Source organism: Pelophylax lessonae (assembly GCF_965119305.1).
Source record: "Pelophylax lessonae genome assembly, chromosome: 3".
NCBI lineage: Eukaryota > Metazoa > Chordata > Amphibia > Anura > Ranidae > Pelophylax > Pelophylax lessonae.
The window spans coordinates 89218047-89242346 of record NC_138770.1 but is presented as its reverse complement, the minus strand read 5'-3'; the positions used below and the strand labels follow the sequence as shown (position 1 = coordinate 89242346).

The window sequence follows — 24300 nt, the reverse complement described above, 5'->3', positions numbered from 1 at the left end:
CTATTTAGTTCTTCACTTTCTGACATTAGTGTGGTATTGTCTGCATATCTCAGGTTGTTGATTATTTCTCCCTGAGATCTTAATTCCCACTTGTGATTCGTCGATCCTGGCATTTTGCATGATGAACTCTGCATATAACGTAAATAAGTAGGGTGACGTTATAAATCCTTGCCGCACTCCTTGATCAATTTTGAACCAGTCAGTTGTTCCATGTCCTGTTCAAACTGTTGCTTCTTGACTTGCATACAGGATTTTCAGAAGACAAGGGGGTTTGGTATTCCTATTTCTTTCAGTATTTTCACATCTTGCTGTGATCCATATAATCGAAGACGTTACTGTAGTCAATAAAGCAGAAGTAGACATTCTTCTGGAGCTCCGAATATAAATATGAGCTACGAATTCCGAATATGAATCCGGAATACCAACTGAACAAATCAACTGAATTTAACTAAACAAAATACCTAGATTAACGAATCTAAACAAAACTTAACAAATGTTTTTGTCATGCACATGTCTATGGCAAACTATTATGTATAATTGTATTTATGTATATTTTATAGGATACCTACGTTATCCCGCTTCTTGCATCTGTTCTTTATGACAAGACTCAGTTTGCAGAGCCTCACTTATTTAATCCTCAACATTTCCTGGACTCACAAGGGAATTTTCAGACGAAAGATGCCTTCATGCCATTTTCAGCAGGTATCGTATCTGTTTTTGTCTTTATTACTCTTATGTTTCACTGTAAAGAAGAACTACAGATTAGATGGTAGTGTATAGACTGTTAAGCTTGCCACAAATGGATCAAGATGGTTCAGCAGGGACCGGCCTAATTCTGATCGAACTATGACCATTAACATTTGAGAGAAGTTGATCTAATGATTACTGTTGGTATATTTTCGTTTGTAGCCAATTGACTACAGAGCTGACTGGTATATGCTAGCAGTGGAGGATACATAGAATACATAGTGAGGTTGAAAAAATACACCAGTCCATCCAGTTCAACCTATGATGAGTGTGTATAAGTTTTTATGTCAATAGTGCATTGAATACCCCTGTATTTTGTGGTCATTAAGTTGCCCATCTAAAAGGTGTTTTGAAACTATCGATGCTGCCCGCTGACACCACTGCTTGTGGAAGAGAATTCCACATCCTTACCACTCTGACGGTATAGAACCCTTTATGCAATTTAAGGTTAAACCGTTTTTTCAGGTTTTTTTTCTAATTTTAGCGGAGTCCTTTTTATATTCCCTTTAGCTGAATAGTTGGTTCCCCATGCTATGGTCGCCGGTATGGTATTTGTACATTGATATCCTATCCCCTGTCAAGTGTCTCTTCTCCAGAGAGAATAAGTTCAATGCTTGTAGTCTTTCCTCATAGCTTAGATCATCCAGTCCCTTTTTATAAGCTTTTTTGCCCTTCTCTGGACTCTCTCCAGTTCCAGCACATCCTTCCTGAGGACTGGTGTCCAGAACTGAATGGCATACTCGAGATGCTGCCAGACCAGAGTCTTGTAGAGTGGGAGAATTATCATTTTATCTCTGGAGTAAATCCCCTTTTTAATACATCCCAATATTCTGTTGGCTTTGCTTGCAGCAGCTTGACATTGCCTTCCTTTGCTGGGCTTGTCGTCTACTAGGACCCCCAGGTCCTTTTCAATCTTAGATTCCCCCAAAGGCTCACATAGTTACATAGTAGGTGAGGTTGAATAAAGACGATAGTCCATCCAGTTCAACCTGTGTAGGCTTGTGTGGACCTATTCATTTTTCATACCCCTGAATGTTTCGATCCTTGAGATGTACGTCCAAGAGTCTTTTAAAAGTAGCCATACTCTCTGCAGTTACTACCATTTGTGACAGGGAATTCCACAGTCTAGTAGCCCTTACAGTAAAGAATCCCCTGCGTAGCCTGAGCTTAAATATCTTCTCCTCTGAACGCATTGTATGACCTCGTGTCCTCATGCATTCTTTGCAACTGAATAGTTTTTTTTTTCTATGCTCTGATCACTGTTGAGGTATTTATAAATCGCTATCATGCCCCCTCTCAGGCGTCTCTTCTCCAGGGAGAATAAATCTAGTGCTTCTAAATGCTCTTCGTAATTAAGGTCTTCTAATCCCCTAATAAGTTTTGTTGCCCTTCTCTGTACTCTCTCAAGCTCCAATACATCCCTTCTGAGGACTGGGGACCAGAACTGGACAAAATACTCCAGATGTGGTCGGACCAGAGTTTTATAAAGTGGTAGGATTATAGTTTTATCTCTAGAATACATCCCCTTCCTTATGCATGCCAAAATTCTGCCGGCTTTGGCAGCTGCAGCTTGACCTTGCATGCTATTGCCTAATCTATCTTCCACTAAGACCCCCCCCCCCACAGATCTTTCTCCATTTTTGATACCCCCCCGAGGCCCCCCCCCCCCAGCTTGTATATTGCTTTTATGTAGTGGTGCACCAAAATTCGCCAACCAAAATTTTCGGCCGAAAATGGGCTTATTCCATTTCGGCCGAAAATGGGTTAAAGATGCTGATATTAATGATGGCTGCCACGGGCGCAGCGCAGGTTTCAAAAGACCTGCCTCTGGCCGGTGGCCCGCCTCCCGGTGATGTCACTACCACTACAATGTGCATGAATGAACTAACACATCGGGCGAGCGGCCACTTATAGCTGTAACTAAGTGAGCCCTTTACTTCCCTATCAGGCGGGTATCTCCGCTGACAGGGAAGTGAAGGGCTCACATAGTTATAGCGATTAGTGGCCGCCCGCCTGCCCGGTGTGTTAGTTCATTCATGCACATCATAGTAGTAGTAGTGACATCACATCACAGGGAGGCGGGCCGCCGGCCAGAGGCAGGTCTTTTGAAAGGAAGGACACAGGAGGAGCTGAGAGTAAGGAGATTGCATCATTCGGATGGGGAGGGATGCTGAGGCAGGCGGGGGGGAGGGACGCTGAGGCTGGGGGGGGGGGGACGCTGAGGCGAGGTTACCAATGGTATTAGTATTATGCAGCATGAGGGGGTTAATGTATTGCCACTGCTGGTCACTGATGCATTAGCGACCGACCAGTGGCAGTTAATTAACCCCTTTTTGCTGCATTAGTGCAACCAGTATCAGTGCAACCAGTGTTAATTAACACTGATACTGGTTGCACTAATGCAGCACAAAGGGGTTACTTGAATGACAATTACTTAGTCGTGCTACACTCTACCCAAATTACATTTTTATGATTTTATTCACACAAATAGAGCTTTATTTTGGTGGTATTTATTTACCACTGGGTTTTATTTTTTTGCCATATAAGAAACAGACGCTGACATTTTGAAAAAAAAAAAAAAAACAATATTTTCTAAATTGTTTCAAAAGAAATCTAATAAAATCAAATTTCTGTTACATGTCTTTTGGTAAAGAAAATCTTGAGAAGTGTATGACAATAGGTTTGTGTGAAAGTTATAGAGTCAACAAGTTAGGCTACGTATTATTGAAAATTGATTAATCCTGATGTACTCACTACTTATCTCATTTCTTGAGGCCCTAAAATGTCAGGACAGTACAAATACCCCCCAAACGACCCCGTTTTGTAAAGATTACAGTCCAAGGTATTTAGTAAGAAGCATTGTGAGTTTTTTTAAATTGCAATTTTTTGCCCACAATAATTTGGGTAATGAAGATTTATTTTTTATTTTTTTCCCACAAAATTGTCTTAAGTTATCATAGGGTAAAAATTACTGTGCTAGCAAAACATGGAAGGAGAGCTGCTTGCACTAATCACTAGACAAAAAAATTGACCAAAAACATAAAAAAACAAGAAAATGTGCAGCGCTAATACAAATGAAGTGTGATTAAACAAATGACACATGTAAAATGAAATGCTGAATGTCCAATCATATAAACCAAATGGAAATCAATAAAAAGTCCATCAGGAATGAAAGTCCCAAGTGAATAATGTGATGAAGAGAATCCAACATAAATAACGTGATCACAATGTGCAGCAAATCCCAACACCGATAAGGCTTAATAGATTGCGCTCACCAGATACGTGGGACCCAGATACCATATAGCATGTGGGTCATACAAGCTGTTGGAATATAAGGTGGATGTCCCGGATGGATGTGGAGACCTCAAAGGAGACCATATGGATCAGCGACAAGCATGGATAAACTAAATCCCAGCTCCAACACGGATAAAGATAAGAACCAAAGAGGGACAAACATAGTGTAATATTGCTAAAACCAATTTATTAAAAAGACATAGCAGATACTAGGGTTGAGCGAACACGGACTGTATTATTCGTGTTCGTACCGAATAATTGGATTTTTGTTACCCGAACACGGACCCGAAAACTTTACTGTATATTCGGGTAAAAATCTGTGTTCGGTCGTTTTATTTCCGGGTTTTGCATGCATTGGCGCGCTTTTAATGGCGGGCTTTCAACAGCCAATCAACAAGCGTTTAACTGGTGTGCCTAAGCCATAACAGCCATGCCTACAAATGTATTAGAAGCTGTGATTGGCCATCTGAAGGCATTTTAGGGAGAGAGTCTGCTGATTTTTAGGGTCAGACAGTGTGTTCTACAAACTACAATCGATATTGCTGTGTGGGGTGGGGTTTGCAGTCACCCGATCTACGATCTTATCAATCCTTTTAGGGAGAGAGTCTGCTGATTTTTAGGGTCAGACAGTGTGTTCTACAAACGATATTGCTGTGTGGGGTGGGGTTTGCAGTCACCCGATCTACGATCTTATCAATCCTTTTAGGGAGAGGCTGGAGATAGGCAGGTGTCAGTGGTCCACATCCATTTTGCTGTGTGTGGGGTGCAGTGAACACAATCTTTTTGGGGTGCAGTGAACACAATCTTTTTTGCCCACTGAGGAGGAGGGAGAAAAGTATTTTTCTATCAGTCACTGTGTGCAGCGTTTTTCCTTCAGCTGTGCTGTGCTGACTGATCATACACTGCTGTGTTCAGTTCACATGTGCTGCTATTATTGAGTGGTTTCAAAAATCATACACTTTTTTTCTATTCCACTACTCAATATACAGCCTTGGGTTAAAAAAAATTAAATTGTGGCCTGCAGCAGAGCTGAATGATTTTTGGGGTTTTTGGGGTTCATCTCATACTTCTGAAGATTTGAGGGTGCTGCCTGTTCCATACTCCTCCTACTCCTCACCCAGCCTTTTAGGGGTACAAACAATAGTAATTGGGGCCTAGTGTGGTTTTGTACGTGTGAGATACATACACTTTTTTTGATCATATTTTCTATTCCGCTATTCAATAAAAAACCTTTGGGGATCAGTTAAATTGCAGGATAGTCTGTGTTGGTACGTGTGAGATCCACCTTTCCAAGTTTTTGGGGTTCATCTCATACTTCTGAAGATTTGAGGGTGCTGCCTGTTCCAAACTCCTCCTACTCCTCATCCTGCCTTTAGGGGTACAAACAATAGTAATTGGGGCCTAGTTTGCTTCTGTACATGTGAGATACATACACTTTTTTGATCATATTTTCTATTCCGCTATTTAATCAAAACCTTTGGGTATAAACAATTAAATTGCGGGATAGTCTGTGTCGGTACGTGTGAGATGCACCTTTCCAATTTTTGGGGCGCATCTCATACTGCCGAGGATTTGAGGGTGCTTCAGTCTGCCTCCTGCCTGTTCCGAACTCCTCCTACTCCTCATCCTGCCTTTAGGGTACAAAAAATTGTAATCGGGGCCTAGTTTGTGTTTGTACGTGTGAGATACACCGTTTTGTAAAATTTGTCCTATTCCGCTATTCAATATACACCCTGTTTGAGTGTAAAAAATTTAATTGCGGGATAGTCTGTATCGGTACATGTGAGATACACCTTTTTAAATTTGTTTGGCGCATCTCCTTCTACCGCAGAGGATTGCAGGGCGCTTCAGTTTGGCTCCTGTTCCCAACTCCTCCTACTCCTCTTCCTCATCCTGCCTTTAGGGTACAAAAAATTGTAATCGGGGCCTAGTTTGTGTTTGTACGTGTGAGATACACCGTTTTGTAAAATTTGTCCTATTCCGCTATTCAATATACACCCTGTTTGAGAGTAAAAAATTAAATTGCGGGATAGTCTGTATCGGTACATGTGAGATACACCTTTTAAATTTGTTTGGCGCATCTCCTTCCACCGCTAAGGATTGCAGGGCGCTTCAGTTTGCCTCCTGTTCCCAACTCCTCCTACTCCTCTTCCTCATCCTCCCTTTAGGGTACAAAAAATTTTAATCGGGGCCTAGTCTGTGTTTGTACGTGTGAGATACACCGTTTTTTTATCCTTTTTCCTATTCCGCTATTCAATATACACCCTTTTGGGGTAAAAAACATTAAATTGCGGCATAGTTTGCATATTTGACTGTCAGATACACCCGTGCGATACTGTTGTTGTTTTGTTCCGCTATTCCATAAACACCTTTCTAGGGCAAGATCATAAATTACAGAAATATGAGGAGACCGTCAAATAGGGGCCGTGGTGCTGCTGGTAGAGCTCCTGTTGCAAGGAGAGGACGTGGTCGATCTGTGCCAGCTACACGCACAAGTGAAACACCTTCCTCAAGTGTGAGTAGGCGACAGAACCTGCAGCAGTATTTGGTAGGGCATAATGCGCCTCTAGACGTGATGAGGCCTGAAGAAGTACAGGTGATAGTAGATTGGGTTGCTGACAGTGCCTCCAGTTCCTTCACATTGTCTCCCACCCAGTCTACTGCAGAAAGGTCAGAGTTGGCACCTGCAGCCAATGTCCAACCGTCTTTCACCTCACCCCCTTGGAAATCAGGCAAGCAGTCTGAGCCCCAAGCCATACAGCAGTCTCTTCTTCTTTTTGAGGACTCTGTTAGCAGGGTTTTCCAGGGCCATCCACCTAGCCCTGCCCCAGAAGTGGAAGAGATTGAGTGCAGCGATGCCCAACCACTTATTTCTCAAGATGAGTACATGCAAGGACCATCGCAGCACGTCTCCGATGATGACGAAACGCAGGTGCCAACTGCTGCGGAGTTCAGAATTGTGGAGACCGACAAGGAGGGCAGGGGTGAAGACTGGGTGGAAGATGATGTGGAGGACGATGAGGTCCTCGACCCCACATGGAATGAACGTCATGCAGGTGACCTGAGTGGTTTGGAGGAAGAGGCGGTGGTCGCACAGAGCCACCAGCACAGCAGAAGAGGGAGCAGGGTGCAGAAGCAGAGCGGCCGTGCCCTAGACACTACGCCTGCTACTGCCCAACGCAGCAAGGGAACGAGCGCACCAAAGTCAGCTCAAAGGAGTTCTCTAGCGTAGAAGTTCTTTAGAAAATGTGCTGATGACAGGACACGAGTGGTTTGCACCCTGTGCAATCCGAGCCTGAAGCGAGGCATAAACCTTCTCAACCTGAGCACAACCTGCATGATCAGGCATCTAAGTGCAAAGCACGAGCTGCAGTGGAGTAGACACCTTCAAAACCAAGAAACGTCTCTGGCTCATCCTGCTTCCTCTTCTGCTGCAGTCTCGGCCGCTCCAGCCACATCTGTAGTGATACCGGCACCTGCCACCCCGCAAACAGAGGATCTGTCAGCAACACCACCACCTGGGTCACCAACCATCTCCACAATGTCCCGTGGAAGCGTTCAGCTTTCCATCTCCCAAACACTTGAGAGGAAGAGGAAGTACCCCCCTACCCACCCGCGATCCCTGGCCCTGAATGCCAGCATTTCAAAATTCTTGGCCTTTGAAATGCTGTCATTCCGTCTGGTGGAGACGCACAGTTTTAAAAACCTTATGTCGGTGGCTGTCCCACAGTACGTCGTGCCCAGCCGCCACTACTTTTCCAGGCAAGCCATCCCTTCCCTGCACCACCAAGTGGGGGAAAAAATCAGGTGTGCACTGCGCAACGCCATCTGTGGCAAGGTCCACCTAACTACCGATACGTGGACCAGTAAGCACGGTCAGGGGCGTTATATCTCCCAAATGGCACACTGGGTAAATGCAGTGGCGGATGGGCCTGAGGCAGATAGCAATTTGGCGCATGTCCTTCCACCACCGAGGATTGCAGGGCGCTTCAGTTTGCCTCCTGTTCCTAACTCCTCCTACTCCGCTTCCTCATCCTCTACCGCCTCCTCATCCAGACAGCGTAACACCTTCACCACCAACTTCAGCACGGCCAGGGGTAAACAACAGCAGGCAGTTTTAAAACTTGCCTGTTTGGGGGACAAACCACACACCGCGCAGGATTTGTGGAGGAGCATGGAACAGCAGACAAATGAGTGGTTGCTGCCAGCGAGCCTCAAGCCCGGCCTGGTGGTGTGCGATAACGGGCGAAATCTCATAGCAGCTCTGGGCCTAGCCGGTTTGACGCACATCCCTTGCCTGGCGCATGTGCTGAACTTGGTGGTGCAGAGGTTCCTTAAAAACTACCCCGATATGTCAGAGCTGATGCAGAAAGTGCGGGCCGTCTGTGCGCACTTTCGGCGTTCTCACCCTGCTGCTGCTCGCCTGTCAGCGCTGCAGCGTAACTTCGGCCTTCCCGCTCACCGCCTTATATGTGACGTGCCCACAAGGTGGAACTCCACCTTGCACATGCTGAAAAGACTGTGCGAGCAGCAGCAGGCCATAGTGGAGTTTCAGCTGCAGCACGCACGCGTGAGTCGCTCTGCGGAACAGCACCACTTCACCATCAATAACTGGGCCTCCATGCGAGACCTGTGTGCCTTGTTGCGCTGTTTTGAGTACTCCACCAACATGGCCAGTGCCGATGACGCCGTTCTAACTATCCCACTTCTATGCCTCCTTGAAAAAACAATTCAGGCGATGATGGAAGAGGATGTGGAGGAGGAGGAGGAGGAGGATGAAGAGGTAACATTTCCGAGGCTTTCAGGGCAGTCATTGGCAAGGGGCTCCGAGGGTGGGTTCCTGCACACACAAACGCCAGGGACACAATTGTCCAGCAGGGGCACAGTTCTGGAGGATGAGGAGGAGGAGCTGGAGGAGGAGATGGAACCATGTTCACAGCAGGGTGGCACCCAGGCCAGCTCATGGCCATCACTGGTGCGTGGCTGGGGGATACAGAGGACATGGACGATACACCTCCCACAGAGGACAGCCTTTCGTTGCCTCTGGGCAGCCTGGCACACATGAGCGATTACATGCTGCAGTGTCTCCACAACGACCGCTGAGTTGCCCACATTCTAACTTGTGCTGATTACTGGGTGGCCACGCTGCTGGACCCCCGTTACAAGGACAACGTACCGTCCTTAATTCACTCACTGGAGCGCGATCGCAAGATGCGCGAGTACAAGCGCACACTGGTAGACGTGATGCTGCTGGCATTCCCACCTGACAGCGGGGCCACAGTGGAAGCACAAGGCAGAGGAGGAGGAGGAAGAGGTCGCCAACGCAACCAGGGCACCGCCAGCACCTCAGAAGGCAGGGTTAGCATGGCCGAAATGTGGAAAAGCTTTGTCAGCACGCCACAACAAACAGCAGCACCAGCAGCTCATATGGAACGTCTTAGCAGGAGGCAGCATTTCACCAACATGGTGGAGCAGTATGTGTGCACATGTCTAGATGTACTGAATGAGGGGTCTGCCCCCTTCAACTTCTGGGTCTCCAAGTTGGGCACATGGCCTGAGCTTGCCCTTTACGCCTTGGAGGTGCTGGCGTGCCCTGCAGCCAGTGTATTTTCTGAACGGGTATTTAGCATGGCTGGGGGCGTTATCACAGACAAGCGCAGCCGCCTGTCCAGAGACAATTTGGACAAGCTCACGTTCATTAAAATGAACCAGGCATGGATCCCACGGGACTTTTCCGTACCTTGTGCAGAATAGCGATGGATACCGACCTTACCCAGCCATTGTTCTATTTTTGCTCTTTCTCACTCTTTTGGGGTGTACCCTCATTTAAAATTTCTGAAAAGAAGCAGTGTTGGCTACCTCGTCCTCCTCAGGGCCAGATTAACGTAGGAGCTATTGGAGCTGCAGCTCCAGTCCCCTACCTTTTTATATAGGCCCCGGGTTGGCCACATTCACTGTTCTGTCACTTGTAAACACAGAAGTCTGGCTTCTATGCTCGCTTCCCCAGGCAGCTCCCTCAGAACCTCCCCACACAGCACGAAGGCCGGACAAGGAGGGACAGTTGCCGATGCATGGATGTGTTTATGGGCTTCAGAGACAGCATCCCATGTTGAATTAGGCATGCATGGCTGCACCCTTCCTCCTCTGGGTGCATGCCAAGGCATGGCCCTTTAAGGCCCTTCAAAATCCTCAGCACCAAGCCCATGATGCTCTTAATCCGGCCCTGGTCCTCCTCCACCGCCGCTTCCACCTACACTGCCCATAGGTGTGCGCAGCCTATTGCATTAGGGTGTGCACCCCAAAGTTTAAATACACATGCATGTGTTTGCATACATGTACATGGCCCCGATACAATACTCTCCCTGCTGGCAAAGAGAAATAGAGCAGAGCAGGTCTGAGGGAGATCTTTCCCATCTCCTCACTGGCAAACAGAGCGATAATGCTATGTGCCCTAGGTGATTAGGGTGTGCCCAGGTACACCCGGCACACCCTGTGCCCACGCCTATGACATCTCCACATTCACCACCACCTCAACCTCCCTCCTACTCCATATGGGCCTCGTCCTTCAGAGATGAAGAACATTGTTTTATTTTTCTGTGTTTTTTTTTTTTGTTTTAAGTTATTTCCCTATCCACATTTGTTTGCAGAGCACTCGCCATGGTCTTAACTACGTTTTTTCTGCCATTTGCAGCACTCTAGCCCTTTCCATTGGGGTTTTAGAGCCATTTTAGTGCCTGAAAGTTTGGGTCCCCATTGACTTCAATGGGGTTCGGTGTCCGGGAAAAGTTCGGCAAAAGTCCGGGACACGGACCCGGACTTTTTCTTAAAGTTCGGCCGAACCCGCCGAACACGGACATCCAGGTGTCCGCTCAACTCTAGCAGATACACTTACAAAACGTCCCAAGGTATTGTGCATATCAAGGGTATAAAGCAGGGCTGACTGTAGTCCACTTAACACGTTTCAGCAGAAATGGCTTTTAACAAAAGATGTCAGCCAAAAAATGCCCACTATATATAATATTGCAATATTATATATAGTGGGCATTTTTTGTCTGACATTATCTCTTGATAAAGGCATTTCTGCTGAAACGCGTTAAGAGGACTACAGTCAGCCCTGCTTTATAGCAGAGCCAATCACCATTACAATGGCTTTGTTTACATTACATGATGGATGTGATTGGACACAGCCATCATGTAATCAGGAGGGCCAATCACAGAGCCGTCCTGCCGAGCAATGTTGCACTGTGCCTGGAGGATACAGACACCCTGGGATCACGCAGCTACGCGATCTCCCTTCAGAAGGACGTTCAGGAACGTCCACTCAGGAGGCATATGTGCAGTGGCTGGGTGGGAGGTGGCTAGGGACTCTCGGGTGTAAGCAATCTGGTCCCAGTGACTTATTTAGGTTACTTTTTTCAAGTCTGGCTCTGATTCTGTCTTCTGTTAACCATGAGGGAGCTACCTGTGACATGTTATTAACTTTAAAGCATAACTCAACTTTTGTTGAGGAAAAAAAACATTCTATGTACATTACAAGGATTTTAACAAACTTTGTTGCAGATTCCTACCTTTTGCTATTCTGAAGAAACCACTGTTTGTTCCTCTTTGCCTCTGTGCTGAGTGGGTCAAATACAGCAGCTGCAGATTGAAAAGGAAAGGTCATTTTTATTAGCATTCAATTACAATATGATTTGTGTTGCAATTGTATACGCTATATTCATTTTTCTTTATTTGTTATTTTTTTCCCCACGAAAGTGGAGTTACCCTTTAACATTACAGTCTAGGTTACTGTATCTCCCCAATTTTTTTTAAAGACTGAGGAGAATAATTTTTTTAGCACCTACGCCTTCTCTCTGTCCTTTGTAGCCAGATTCCCTTTGTCGTCCTTTTATGGGCCAATGTGTTCTGGCCTTACTTTCTTACTATTCATATACTTGGGGTATTTTTTACTCTTGCCCCCCATGTGCCTTTCATGTTCTGTTTTGGCCGCTTTGAGTACACCCTTACATTTCTTATTGCATTCTTTGTAATGTTTGAATGCTGCCATTGACCCCTCAGCCTTGTATTTTTTGAAGACCTTTTCTTTAGTTTTTATATGCATTTTTACGTTGGAGTTTAGCCACCAAGGGTTTATTTTAACTCTTTTAAATGTATTCCCCGTTAGAATGCACTGGCCAATACTTTTATTTTGTATGTTCTTAAAGCACTCCCATTTTTCCTCCGTGTTCTTTGTTCCTAGGATTTTATCCCATTTTATATCGTCTAACAAAGACGCAGTTTAGGGAAGTTAGCTCTTTTGAAATTCAGTGTCCTTGTATTACCTTTTGTGTTTCCTATTTCTATGATTTATACTGAAACAAATTGACCTATGGTCACTGTTTCCTAAGTTGCCCTGTATTTCTACATCTGTGATCAGGTCTGTATTATTGGTAATCAGTAGGTCTAGTAACGCATTGTTTCTTGTCGGTGCGTTCACCATCTGACCCATGAAATTGTCCTGCAAAACATTTAGGAAGTGGCGCGCCTTAGATGAATGTGCGGTTCCTTCTGCCTAGTCTATAGTTCCAGTGTCAGTGTATAATAGAGCAGTAGGTAGGATTCCTTCATTTACCTCAAATGTGTGGATGGGGGAACCCGTTGGTTTATCTTTTTATCAGCTGGCTGGCTGAAAAAAAAAAACATTTATCTATGGCCAGCTTTAGTTCATCCTGCTGTTTTTATGATAATATTGTAACAGGTCATTGGCTAACCCTGAAAGCCTTTTTTGGCTGGATAAGAAACTATCCATAACACTGAGCCCTCACGATATATACCATATCGTACAACAAACTATTACAGGATTTTTAAGGTGTCACACGTCTTAAGAGTGATATATTTTCAGTAAAATGTATTTTATTTAACACAAATTACATAAACAGTTATGCTCACATAGACTAATTTATAAAGCATCGTATACAGTGCTGCCCAATAGTATTTGCCCACTTACTAATTTCTTTTTTTTTTTTTTTATATTTGTCACACTTAAATGATGGAGATCATCAAACAAATTTTAAAATTACACAACGATAACCCAAGTAAATACAACATTTTTTTATATGTATGCTTTTTAGGAGTTTGATGCATAGAAGAGTGGTAGTGTAAATAAATGAACAATGTAGCATGACAATTGGACAAACAGAGTTATAGACAATATGTCTGTCTAGTTGGATTTTGCTCTATAACAACTGTAACTTTCTTGAATGGAACATGAAAAGAAAGCTCAAAGGAGGGTTAGGATTAGGGATGATCGAACGGTTCGGGTCCACCATTGGTTCGGCCAGAACATTGGGTGTTCGAGGTTCGGCCGAATTTAGAACTTTTTGCCCAAAAAGTTCGGAATTCGGCAACCAGAACCGCCCAAAATGCAATGCTTCAGGAAATGGGCTTTAAAAGCCTGTGATTGGACCAGAACCATTAGCAAAAGCCAATTGAGGGGGCAGGAGAATGCTAGGAATGTGATTGGAGTGACTAGGGGGTCCCTAGACCAATCATTAGTGAATACGCCCCCCAGTATATAAGATCGCCCCCGCCATATTCCTAGCATTGTTATACTGGACATGGAAGAGAGTGGAAGCAGTTCTGTTAATTTTACTTTAAAGCGGTAGTATCCCGCTTTTTTACTCTTTTACCTACAGGTAAGCCTATAATAAGGCTTACCTGTAGGTACAAATAATATCTCCTAAACCGGCATGGTTTAGGAGATATTTACAGCGCATGCAGCCGCTCGCGCGAGCGGCGCATGCGCTCTGAAGGTCCGGAGGGACCTTCAATCTATTTGCCGGGAGCTTGCCGGAAAATCACTCCCGCGCGCATGCGCGGGAGTGACGTCATCGCGGCTCCGGCCAATCACCGCGCCGGAGCCGCCGAACCCGGAAGAGACGGCGAGGGATCATGGCAGCGCCCGCAGCGATGTCCGGGGGTCCTAGTCGGGGCTTCGTTCTAAGGTAAGTAATACATAATGAGCTAGTATGCGATGCATACTAGCTCATTATGCCTTTGTCTTGCAGGTTGTTTTTTTTTTTTTTTTTTTTTTTTAATTTTGGGTTTACAACCGCTTTAAAAGTGTCATTTAGCATTTATTAGTGTGAGGAAAGGGATATCTAGTGTAGTTAGAGTGCTCCTTTACACTTTAGTTAGCTTCAAAAATTTAGTTTCTGTAGGGAAAGTGTTAAGTGTCAGGGGACCGTAGTGTAGTGTAGGGTTAACTGGCAGTGACTGCTATGGCAGGGTGACAAACCCTTCCATAGCAGGGTGACCGCTATAGAGAAAAGATCATTTCTCTGAGTTGCTTCGGGACAGGAATATGGCTTCTCACCAGCCAAACATTTTTTATGCTGCAGGGGCTGCCACTGCCAGTGCTTTTTTGAGAACATGTTTGATGTCAGACATGACATCTGAACATGTGTATAGGGGGTATATATAGACATATATGTCTGTATATATACCCCTAGACATATATAGGTGTGATAGTAGCAGAAATAAATGCTTGTGCTAATGAAATCATTTACAGTAATATATTTCTGCTACTATCACACCTATATATGTCTAGGGGTATATATTCAGACATATATGTCTATATATACCCCCTATACACATGTTCAGATGTTTTGCCTGCCTCAAAAGAACCCAAAAAAACGCTAGCGTCAACAAAAAAAATGCCCAGGTGTGTTTTTGCTGGCATTTTTTGGGGGGTTTTGGAGGCAGGCAAAACATCTGAACTTGTGTATAGTGGTGTATATAAACACATCCATATATTTATATACACACCTAGACATATATAGGTGTGATAGTAGCAGAAATATATGCTTGCGCTAATTAAATCATTTACAGTAATATATTTCTGCTACTATCACACCTATATATGTCTAGGTGTGTATATAAATATATGTATGTGTGTATATATACCACTATACACAAGTTCAGATGTTTTGCCTGCCTCAAAAGAACCCCAAAAAATGCCAAAAAAAAACGCTAGCGTCAAAAAAAAAAAAAAAATGCCCAGGTGTGTTTTTGCTGGCATTTTTTGGGGGTTTTTGGAGGCAGGCAAAACATCAGAACTTGTGCACAGTACCACTATACACAAGTTCAGATGTTTTTCCTGACTGCAAAGATCCCAAAAAAATGCCTTCTATTAAACCGGCAAGGTGTTACAGGAGCGGAGCCAACCCCCTGTCAGAAAGTTTTCTAATACAAATGATCTTTTTTTTCTGGTTCTGGACATGCTACAGAGCTGAAACTTCACATGTACACTTTTTAGACCCCCCAGATCTGAAATCCAAAGTAAAAATCAAAAAATCTTTTTTTTTTTTTTTTTTTTTTTTTTAATTTTTTCAATAATTGGCTTTTTTTATCAAAAATGAAAATTTTTAGGAACTTTTTTTGTGTGATTTTGTGTCTGGGGGGTCTAAAAGGTGTACCTGTGAAGTTTAAGCTCTGTAGCATGTCCAGAACCAGAAAAAAAGATCATATAGGTGTTAAAGTTAAAGGAGGGTCCCGACCCACATCCCTGTTCTACTGAAAAATTATCTTTTTTTTTTTCATGGTTCTGGACATGCTACAGAGCTGAAACTTCACATGCACACCTTTTTAGACCCCCCAGATACTAAATTCAAAGTCAAAATCAAAAAAATCTCTTTTTTTTTTTTAATTTTTTCAATAATTGGCTTTTTTTATCAAAAATGACAATTTTTAAGAACTTTTTTTTGTGTGATTAATAGTTAATGGGACATGACCCAGAACCCTGGGCACTTTTTAGGGGCATTTATTGGGTTTTGGGGCTTCAAAATGGTGTTTTTTGATTACCGAAGTTCAGGTCCCATTGATTTCAATGGGGTTCTGAAATCCGGGCCCAACTTTTGGGAAGTTCGGATGTTCTGGCCGAACCAAACTTTTCAAAAGTTCGATCATCCTTAGTTAGGATGACTCTAGGCAGAACACAACTTTAGTGTTCTCACAAGAAGTACCATAAACCGGATAGAGCGTCATGAATCATGAACAATACATGACAGTCATGTATAATACACGGCAGTAAGCCAGGTGTGGTAAGGGATGGAAGTTATTGCCCTACAAGTTTACATTTTCCCAGGGAGTCGGTCAAGTTGGGCTTGAGATACCACTCGGTATACTGGAAAGATATCATTAAGGTCCTAATTTCAGGCTGTGAGAAGGTATGCTCAATAAATAAACACCATCTTGTAAAGAATCGCTTAGTAAGCGCATAGTTCTGCAGTTCAGTGTCTATTTTCTCTCGATAGAGTGGTGTCATGAGGTCTTTATTAACGGCACAGATGGTAGGTGAGTAGGAGGCAGTCCACACTTCTAAAATATTCTTACAGGCCACCAAGGGGCCGAGGTGGGTCCATTGAGAGATATAAATTCTGGGTTTATCAGGGCATGGTGACTGAATAACAATAGCAGAGACTTCTTGGGAATTAGCAGATCTGTGATGCTATGTATGAAAGTGATAATTTGGTCCCAGAAGGTGGAGATGGGAGGACAGAGCCAAAAGCAAAGGAACAGCAAAGGCTTTATGGACCCGCATTGTGGACATGCTGCGAGGGTGAATTCAAAGAAAGAAATGGGATGAAAGCTTAATTTTGAACTGAGTTTCTCTCCAAGTTTTGCTGGTAATGCACCTGCAAACTTTCAGATAGCCCTCTAGGATTTTGTCTCCCAAGTCGTCCTATGGAAGGTCCTTGAGACAATTTTTAAAGAGTGCTTCAGCCTTTATGGTATTAATATCTAAATGTAATGACTTGTAGACAAAGCAGTTGCTTTTACCAAGCCCTTTAAAATGCAGTTTTCAGATAATGATTTTATTTATCAAGGAAAAAAACCTGAAAACCTGCCTGACCCTATGTGAAAAGTAATTGCCCCCTCTTGCTAATTCATGAATGAACTGTGATTAAAAAGCTGAGTTAAATTTCACTTACCACACCCAGGCCTGATTACTGCCAGACCTTTTCAATCAATAAATCCCTAAATAGAAGCTGTCTGACAAAGTGAGGCATGCTAAAAGATCTAAAAAAGCAACACGTCATGTTGCGATCTAAAGAAATTCCAGAACATATGAGAAAAAAAGAATTTGACATGTATCAGTCTGGAAAGGGTTACAAAGTAATTTCTAAGGTTTTGGGACTCCAGAAAACCATGGTGAGAGCCATTGTCCACAAATGGAGCAAACTTGGAACAGTGGGGAACCTTCCTTGGAGTGGCCGGCCTACCAAAATTATTCCAACCGCACAACAATGACTTGTCCAGGAGGTCGTAATAGAACCCATCATAGAACCCAACATCTAAAGAACCGCAGGCCCCACTTGCCTCAACTAAGGTCAGTGTTCAACAATAAAAGAGAATAAGAAAAAATGTCATCCATGGGAAAGTTCCTAGGTGAAAGCCACTGCTGACCAAAAAGAACACAAAGGCTCGTCTCACATTTGCCAAAAAAATCTTGATTATCCCCAAGACTTTTAGGCAAATATTCTATGGACTGATGAGACAAAAGTTGAATTTTTTGGAAGGTGTGCTTCCTATTACATCTGGTGCAAAACTAGTGCAGCATTTCATAAAAAGAACATGATACCAACAGTCAAACGTGGTGGTGGTAGTGTGATGGTCTGGGGCTTCTTTGCAGCTTCAGGACCTGGGTGACTTGCCATAATTGATGGAACCATAAATTCTGCGCTCTCCTAGAAAATCCTGAAGGAGAATGTCCAGTAGTTTCTGACCTCAAGCTCATGCACATTTGGGTTCTGCAGCAGGACAATGATCCAAAACAGCAAGTCCACCAAGGTTTTGGAGTGACCTAGTCAGTCCAGACTTAAATCTGATTGAGATGGTGTGGCATGACCCTAAACAGGGCATTCATGCTAGAAAATCCTCCAATATGGCTGAATTAAAACAATTCTGCAAAGAGTGGGCATAATTCCCGCCATAGCAATGTGAAAGACGCTTTACAAGCCATTGCAAACGCTTGATTGCAGTTGTTACTGTCAAGAGTGGCACAACTAGTTATTAGGTTTAGGGGGTAATTACTTTTCACATAGGTCCAGGCAGGTTTGGAAAGCTCAAACATTTGGCCACTGCCCCCACCTATAACTGGCCATTGCAGCAAGGAGCACATGGAAGGGCGACACATTTCAAACAAAACCAAACAAATTTCCCAGCTCAACTTCCTAACCAGCCTGCAACCAACCAAATTAACCTGTCTAACAGTATGCATTAAAAACAAGGGTTTAGCTTGCACACATTTGAAAATACACGCATAAGCTGCAGAGCCACTTCATGGTACCCCAGTATTATCTGCAGTCCTAACTATATACATTTTTAAGAGCCAGCTTTTTGGATGGCTTTTTCCCTTAATAAATGAAAGCATCATTTAAAAACTGCATTTTGTATTTACTTGGGTTATCTTTGTGTATTATTAAAATTAGTTTGATGATCTGAATCATTTAAGTGTGACAAATATACAAAAAAAAAAAAAATCAGGAAGGGGCAAATACTTTTTCACAGAGCACTGTACAATAGAAAAGAACACAATAGGGTTGATTTACTGAAAGTCGAGAAGACAAAATCTGGTGCAGCCATGCATGGTAGCCAATCAGCTTTTAACTTCAGCTTGTTCAATAAAGCTTAACCACTTGCCTACAGTGCACTTTCACCCCCTTCCTGCCCAGACCGATTTTCAGCTTTCAGCGCTCTCACACTTTGACTGAGAATTACTCAGTCATGCAACACTGTACCCATACAAAAATTGTGTCCTTTTTTTCACACAAATAGAGCTTTCTTTTGATGGTATTTTATCAATACTGGGTTTTTTATTTTTTGTGCTATAAATAAAAAAAGACTGAAAATATCGTGAAAAAACACATTTTTCTTTGTTTCGGTCATAAAATTTTGCAAATTAGTCATTTTTCTTCACAAATTTTGGCCAAAATGTATACTGCTACTTATCTTTGGTAAAAAAAACCCAAATAAGTGTATATTATTTGGTCTTTGTGAAAGTTATAGAGTCCACAAGCTATGGTGCGAATCATTGAAAATTGATCACACTTGATTACACCTGATGTACTGAAGGCCTATCTCATTTCTTGAGACACTAAAAGGTCAGGAAAGTACAAATACCCCCCAAATGACCCCTTTTTGGAAAGTAGACATTCCAAGGTATTTAATAAGGGGCATGATGAGTTTTTTGAAGTTGTAATTTTTTCCCACAATGCTTTGCAAAATGAAGATTTATTTTTTTTTATTTATTTTTTTTTACAAATTGCCGTATTAACAGGTTATTTCTCTCACACAGCACATGTATACTTGCAACTACACCCCAAAACACATTCTACTACTCCTCCTGAGTATGGCGATACCACATGTGTGAGACTTTTTCACAGCCTGGCCACATACAGAGGCCTAACATCCAAGAAGCAGCGTCCGGCATTCTAGGAGCATAAATTACACATATAATTTCCTGACAACCTATCGCACTTTTGAAGGCCCTGGAGCACCAGGACAATGGAAACCCCCATAAAATGACCCCATTTTGGAAAGCAAACAGCCCAACGTATAATTTTTGAGGCATAATGAGTCTTTTGAATATGTCATTTTTTTCCACAAGTTTTTGGAAAATGTGGAAAGAAAATGAAAACACATTTTTTTTACACAAAGCTGTCCATTTATGCAATATTTCTAACACATCGCATGTACATAGCAAAACTTGCACCCCAAAATACATTCTGCTATTCCTCCTGAGTATGGCGATACCACATGTGTAACACTTTTTCACATCCTGGCCACATACATAGGCCTAACATCCAAGTAGCGCTTTACACAAAGTTGTCCATTTATCCACTTTAAGACTGGGCCTATTTTTGACACTTGGTGTTTACAAGCTAAAATCATTTTTTTTGCTAGAAAACTACTTTGAACCCCCAAACATTATATATTTTTTTTTAGCAGAGACCCTAGAGAATAAAATGGAGATCGTTGCAATATTTTTTATCACACCATATTTGCGCAGCAGTCTTCCAAATGCGATTTTTTTGAAAAAAATTCACTTTTTTGAACTAAAAAATAAGAAAACAGTAAATTTAGCCCAATTTTTTTCCATAATGTGAAAGATAATGTTACGCCGAGTAATTTGATACCCAACATGTCATGCTTCAAAATTGCGCATGCTCACAGAATGGCGCCAAACATTGGTACTTAAAAATCCCCATAGGCAACATTTTAAAAATTTCTGCAGGTTACTAGCTTAGAGTTACAGAGGAGGTCTAGGGCTCAAATTATTGCACTCGCTCTAACGATCGCGGCGATACCTCACATGTATGGTTTGAACACCGTTTACATATGTGGGCGGGACTTGCGTATGCGTTTGCTTCTGCGCGCGAGCTAACGGGGACAGGGCGCTTTAATTTTTTTTTTTTTTTTTTTTTCCTATTTATTTTATTTATTATTTTTTTATTTTTACACAGTTTAAAAAAAAAAAATGTTTTGATCATTTTTATTCCTATTACAAGGAATATAAACATCCCTTGTAATAGAAATAGGCATGACAGGTCCTCTTTATTGTGAGATCTGGGGTCAAAAAGACCTCACACCTCACAACTACACTAAAAAAGAAAAAAAAAAAAAAAAAATTGTTGAAAGAGGAAAAAAAAAAAAGCAAAAAAAAAAAGCGGCCCTTTAAACCGGTTGCTAGGCAACGTCTTTTGACGTAGCTCCGGTCTTCCAAGACCATAGAGTTGAATGAGGGCCATCTTGCCCTCACTCGACTTCCTGTCTCTGAGGATCCGGGACCGGATAGTTTTCCCCGCTGCCGGCTGGTCCGGTAAGCTGGGAAAACATCTGGGACGTGGCAGGAGGGGGGGGGGCACCTCTTCCCCTGCACCGTAAGGGTAATTCCGCGGCAAATCCGCCACTGGGACCACCCTTATCTGAAAGCCGACCGCCCGCCGTTTCAAAAAATACCGGGGTTATGGGGGCTATCTGCTGCCATAACCCCAGTATTTAGCTTTTAATGGCCAACGCATATAGTCGTTAAGCGGTCAGTAAGTGATTGCATGTATATGGCAAACAGGTGACGATGACTGACGGGGTGACAGGTGACGATGACTGATGGGGTGACAGGTGACGATGACTGATGGGGTGACAGGTGACGATGACTGATGGGGTGACAGGTGACGATGACTGATGGGGTGACAGGTGACGATGACTGACGGGGTGACAGGTGACGATGACTGATGGGGTGACAGGTGACGATGATTGATGAGGTGACAGGTGATGATGATTGATGAGGTGACAGGTGACGATGATTGATGGGGTGACAGGTGACGATGATTGATGGGGTGACAGATGACAATCACTGACAGGGTGACATGTGACGATGATTGATGGGGTGACAAGTGACGATGACTGATGGGGTGTCAAGTGACGATGACTGATGGGGTGACAGGTGACGATGACTGATGGGGTGACAGTGATTGATGGGGTGACAGGTGACGGGCGATGGTCACTGATGGGTGACAGGTGACGGGCGATGGTGCACGGCGGTACTGATGGCAGTCTCTGGTGACCGGTGAACTTTTGGCTACGTTCACATGTGAGCGTAGCGATCGCAGGCAGAATCACTGCAATTCTGCCCGTGATCCAGAAATCATTGCAAATTGCGGGGCGCCTGTGCGTTGCCCGTGATTTGCAATAGCACCCCAAAAGCTGTGCGATGTTGCTGCGATTTCCGCCTGCCGAATCGCGGTAACATCGCGCAAACAATGCATGACGCTCCAAAGAAACTCTTGTACCTTTTTTGGGGCGTCATGCGATGTTTGCGCGATGTTACCGCGATTCGGCAGGCGGAAATGGCGGCAACATCGCACAGCGTTTGGGGTGCTATTGCAAATCAGGGGCAGCGCACAGGCGTCCCGCGATTTGCAATGATTTCCGGATCGCGGGCAGAATCGCAGTGATTCTGCCTGCGAACGTTATGGGTGTCAATTTCTGGGCACTGATGAGGTGACTGTTGGGTGACAGGGGACATTGGGGGGGGGGGGGGGGGGGGGCTGAGGACTGTGTGTGGGGACCTTTATTAGTGTGATTTTTACTTTTTACATGTGTACAGAGCAGTAACTCACTATTTCTAGCTCTGCTCCCCTCATACTGGAAACTGTATGAGGGGAGAAGAGCTAGTAACAGTGAGTTACTGCTCTTTGTTTACATTTTCTGATCGGCTGTGAATGGATTCACAGCCGATCACATAGTAAACAGTCACTGTCAGTGACTGTTTACTACCGCCGGTGACAGCTGTGTTCCTACGGAACACAGTGCCACCGACATGACCGCGCTGCGCGCTCCCGATCGCGCATGCGCGGTCATCTTGTGGGCGCCTTCATTGTGATCGGCTGTGTCATTGGAACACAGCCGATCACGTGGGAAACAGCCACGCCCATTGGCTGTTTCCCCCCTGCCGGTGACGGGGGGTGTCCCGGGGACACCCCGACACCGGCAGTGCACGGCGGCGCGCACGCGATCGCGCGCCTGCCCTGCTTAAAGTGCCGCCGTCATATGACGGCGGCCCAGGATAATGGTCGCACCGCTCCGCCGTCATATGACGGCGGGCGGGCGGCAAGCGGTTAATTAAGCAATTAAAAAATGCTTTGGTTTCTATGCAGAGCTGCACCAGATTTGCACTCTCCGGTTTTAGTAAATCAACCCCACTACATATACACAGTACATTTCTTTTTTTCCTATATGACTATTATTCTGAGGAACAGAAAATATCCTTCCAGAATACACTAATGGTCACAAATTAGTAGAAAGAATGTACAGTGGGTACGGAAAGTATTCAGACCCCCTTAAATTTTTCACTCTTTGTTATATTGCAGCCATTTGCTAAAATCATTTAAGTTCATTCTTCTTCCTCATGAATGTACACATAGCACCCCATACTGACAGAAAAACACAGAATTGTTGACATTGTTGCAGATTTATTAAAAAAGAAAAACTGAAATATCACATGGTCCTAAGTATTCAGACCCTTTGCTCAGTATTTAGTAAAAGCCCCCTTTTGATCTAATACAGCCAGGAGTCTTTTTGGGAAAGATGCAACAAGTCTTTCACACCTGGATTTGGGGATCCTCTGCCATTCCTCCTTGCAGATCCTCTCCAGTTCTGTCAGGTTGGATGGTAAACGTTGGTGGACAGCCATTTTTAGGTCTCTCCAGAGATGCTCAATTGGGTTTAAGTCAGGGCTCTGGCTGGGCCATTCAAGAACAGTCACGGAGTTGTTGTGAAGCCACTCCTTCGTTATTTTAGCTGTGTGCTTAGGGTCATTGTCTTGTTGGAAGGTAAACCGTCGGCCCAGTCTGAGGTCCAGAGCACTCTGGAGAAGGTTTTTGTCCAGGATATCCCTGTACTTGGCCGCATTAATCTTTCCCTCGATTGCAACCAGTCGTCCGGTCCCTGCAGCTGAAAAACACCCCCACAGCATGATGCTGCCACCACCATGCTTCACTGTTGGGACTGTATTGGACAGGTGATGAGCAGTGCCTGGTTTTCTCCACACATACCGCTTAGAATTAAGGCCAAAAAGTTCGATTTTGGTCTCATCAGACCAGAGAATCTTATTTCTCACCATCTTGGAAGTCCTTCAGGTGTTTTTTAGCAAACTCCATGCGGGCTTTCATGTGTCTTACACTGAGGAGAGGCTTCCGTCGGGCCACTCTGCCATAAAGCCCCGACTGGTGGAGGGCTGCAGTGATGGTTGACTTTCTACAACTTTCTCCCATCTCCTGACTGCATCTCTGGAGCTCAGCCACAGTGATCTTTGGGTTCTTCTCTACCTCTCTCACCAAGGCTCTTCTCCCCCGATAGCTCAGTTTGGCCGGACGGCCAGCTCTAGGAAGGGTTCTGGTCGTCCCAAATGTCTTCCATTTGAGGATTATGGAGGTCACTGTGCTCTTAGGAACCTTAAGTGCAGCAGAAATCTTTTTGTAACCTTGGCCAGATCTGTGCCTTGCCACAATTCTGTCTCTGAGCTCTTCAGGCAGTTCCTTTGACCTCATGATTCTCATTTGCTCTGACATGCATTGTGATCTGGAAGGTCTTATATAGACAGGTGTGTGGCTTTCCTAATCAAATCCAATCAGTATAATCAAACACAGCTGGACTCAAATGAAGGTGTAGAACCATCTCAAGGATGATCAGAAGAAATGGAAAGCACCTGAGTTAAAT

General features: G+C 44.0%; 1 protein-coding gene across 1 annotated transcript in view; it reads left to right on the top strand.

Moving 5' to 3' along the window:
• LOC309550378 (uncharacterized protein) overlaps positions 1-24300 on the top strand; it is a gene marked incomplete at its 3' end in the record, with an annotated part of 165208 nt that overhangs the window by 65442 nt on the left and 75466 nt on the right. The window contains exon 8 of the mRNA XM_082250773.1: positions 561-702. Within this exon, the coding sequence (XP_082106899.1) occupies positions 561-702 (142 nt within the window). The remainder of the gene's footprint in view (positions 1-560; positions 703-24300) is intronic.